The 2873-nt window shown below is 39.6% G+C and overlaps 1 protein-coding gene across 1 annotated transcript; it reads left to right on the top strand.

The window, feature by feature from the left end:
• Positions 1–301: 301 nt before the first annotated feature.
• On the top strand, positions 302–2315 carry LOC120423236 (fibroblast growth factor receptor homolog 2-like). The gene is made up of 2 exons (XM_039586945.2): positions 302–351; positions 415–2315. The coding sequence occupies exon 2, from the start codon at positions 428–430 to the stop codon at positions 1988–1990; it is 1563 nt and encodes a 520-aa protein (XP_039442879.2). The 5' UTR covers positions 302–351; positions 415–427; the 3' UTR covers positions 1991–2315.
• The last annotated feature ends 558 nt before the right edge of the window (positions 2316–2873 follow it).

Raw genomic sequence — 2873 nt, 5'->3', positions numbered from 1 at the left:
CATTTTATAGCGCTGATTTGCCGTATTAGTAAAAAACTTAGAAAAAATCATTCGGCTCTCAAAAACTCAATTATGCTCAATGGTTGTTTGTTCCATTTGTTAAGGCTAGTGTATTTGATAGCAGTATTTATTTCAAGAAATTCCTTCATCAAACATGCAGCGTGACTCTAGAAATCTCACTCCAATTAAATTGGCAACGTATGTTTGAGTGATAAGCGAGGTTTCGTTCATTGCAGTGACTAATTTGTATTTCCCTACTTTCATCTGAATGTTTGTCGTGGCTGCGCATAACGTTAGTAGTTTTTGCTGTGCAGTTGAGAAAGGTTGTTGGTTGTTTCGTTCACTGAATCGGTAATTACATAATGGATATTGATTGTATATTTAGATTGATGTATCTTTTTTTTCTCATTTTAGCTAATTCACTAAAATGACATCATCGATTAACACATTTATAATCAGCATTTTATCGGTAGCACTAATTATTCTAACCATCGAGTGTGAAGCAAAATTTGACTCTTTTGTCGAAAAGCTGGCAAGAGGAGATAAATATTCCGTAGTACCAGGGAACAATAGCAAGCCTTTCAAGGAACAACTGTATCGAGTAAACGTCACAAGCCCTAATTTGTCCGTTAGGCTGCCATGCGGTGCTCAAAAAGTTTATCATTTTGCACATTTTTCCTGGACGAAAGATCGACACTCCGTTGCATTAAAATATTATAAAAATAAGTATTCTCTGTTAGTGCGAAATCTCAACATTGCTGACAGTGGAATATATAGTTGCATGATATGCAGCTATACAACGTGCACTAGTTCAAATGTAAAATTAGTGGTCAACTCTGGAACTATCATGCGTAACCAAACAGTGCCCGCTGGATCTGATGCAGTGTTCAACTGTTTTATTCCATTTGCTGATAATCAGAACTATGAAACAGTTGTTTATAAAAAGAGTGCTGTAGACACGGAAGAAATGCATTTCAGGAGGGCAAAGCATAATCATACATTTGAAAGAGTTACCAAAAAAGCAGAGGGTTGGTATACGTGTTTGATACGAGAATCGAATACTGGTACAATAGTTATAAATGAAAGTGCATATTTGGAAGTTGATGATAATAATCAAAATAGTTTGGGAACCACCCTAATAATAATCTCCATCATACTAATCCTACTTATCGTGATAATGATTCTGTTATCGGTCTGGTGGTTCCGAAAGGAACCCAAGAAAGAATACGACGAACGCAAGATCAAACTAGTGACGGTGTCCAAAAAGACATCGAATGATTCTACGAAGGGTTTTCCAAAACCGGTCGTCCGGGTCAGGGGGCAAACTATAATGTTGGAGCGCAACAAGGATAACTCGGCTAAGGTGTTCAAGTACAGGTTTCCGTACGATTCAAAGTGGGAACTTCCACGTGAGAAGCTGGCTTTGGGAAACATGTTGGGAAAAGGAGTGTTTGGAAAGGTGTTTCTGGCGACTGCGGGCGGATTGGTTGGAGGAGGTGTCGCTGAGGTTGCAGTTAGGATGTTGAACGCTGAACATAGCGATGAAGACGTGGAGGACTTGGTGCACGAGTTGGAGGTTATGAAAATGGTGCGAAGTCATCCGAATATCGTCAACTTGCTGGGATGCTGCAGCAAGGATGGACCACTGTACGTAATCGTGGACTATGCAGCCCATGGCAATCTACAGAGCTTCTTGAGAAAGCATCGATTAGAGTTGGAAATTGACCAGGATGACAAGTCGGTTACTTCTCAAAACCAACTGATTTCATATGTGGCCCAAATCGCTTCCGGAATGGAATACCTCGCCTCGATAAACTGCGTCCATCGAGATCTAAGAGCTCGGAACGTGCTGGTCTGCGAAGGTTACACCATGAAGATCACCGACTATGGCCGGGATGTGTACAATTTGGACCGTTTCCCCAAGACTTCGTCCGGTAAGGTTCCGATCCAGTGGATGGCACCGGAATCACTGCTGGAGCGTTTGGAGTGACGTTCTGGGAGGTCACAATCATCGGTGGATATCCACTCCCGGAATTTGCGGACTGTGAACAGTTGGTTGAGTTTCTGAAGGAAGGAAATCGTTTGGAGCAACCGAGGAGCTGTTCTGATAGTGTTTATGCGATTATGAGTGATTGCTGGCTGATGCAGGCTGAGAATCGTCCAACGTTTAGAGAAGTTGTTCAACAAATGAAACAACTTCCGTATACAATTTTGCTCGATGGTTACAGTAAAGTGCATGATGAAAATGATAGTAGTCGCGATTCGTATGCATCTATTCATGAATGGTGAGAATAAAAAATAATATTGGAAGTTTTCTAAATCAATCAATGCTTTAAATATTCATCCAAAAACCTCCCTCAAAACACCCCTGCGTGTCATATGACAGCTTTGATCTCGCGCGAAGACGACACGTCGCGAATGAAAAGCAACTCCACCTCCGAAACTTGCTTCCACTTGTTCTCACCTAATTTACGACATCATTAAAGTGAATGCGTCTCTGTACCACCAACAAGCATGCATCCAATCATAAAGAGTCAGTTTCATAAACATCTTTCAGCTGAGTGAACAGGTACATAATGTGAGATGAGATGAAATAATAAGTCATGTTTGTTCATCCTGAAACGATTACTTTAAATTAAATATTGTTTTGAAAACATTGGTTTCTATTAAATAACTATTGAAGTTTTACCTGATTATTGTTAGAAACTAGAGCAATTTTCTGAGATTTCATTCATTTGATTTTTTTTTATTTTTTTTATTCTGCTGAAACTTGTTTGGTGCCTTCGGTATGTCCAAAGAAGTCATTTTGCATCATTAGTTTGTCCATATAATTTTCCATACAAATTTGGCAGCTGTCTTTACAAAAATGATTT

This window comes from Culex pipiens, chromosome 2 (assembly GCF_016801865.2).
Source record: "Culex pipiens pallens isolate TS chromosome 2, TS_CPP_V2, whole genome shotgun sequence".
In the NCBI taxonomy this organism is placed as follows: Eukaryota; Metazoa; Arthropoda; class Insecta; order Diptera; family Culicidae; genus Culex; species Culex pipiens.
Note: the sequence above shows the minus strand (reverse complement) of the source record. Positions and strands in the feature narration are given on the sequence as shown.

Coding starts and splice junctions, on each gene's coding strand:
- LOC120423236 (XM_039586945.2), top strand. CDS start 428: ATGACATCATCGATTAACACATTTATAATCAGCATTTTATCGGTAGCA.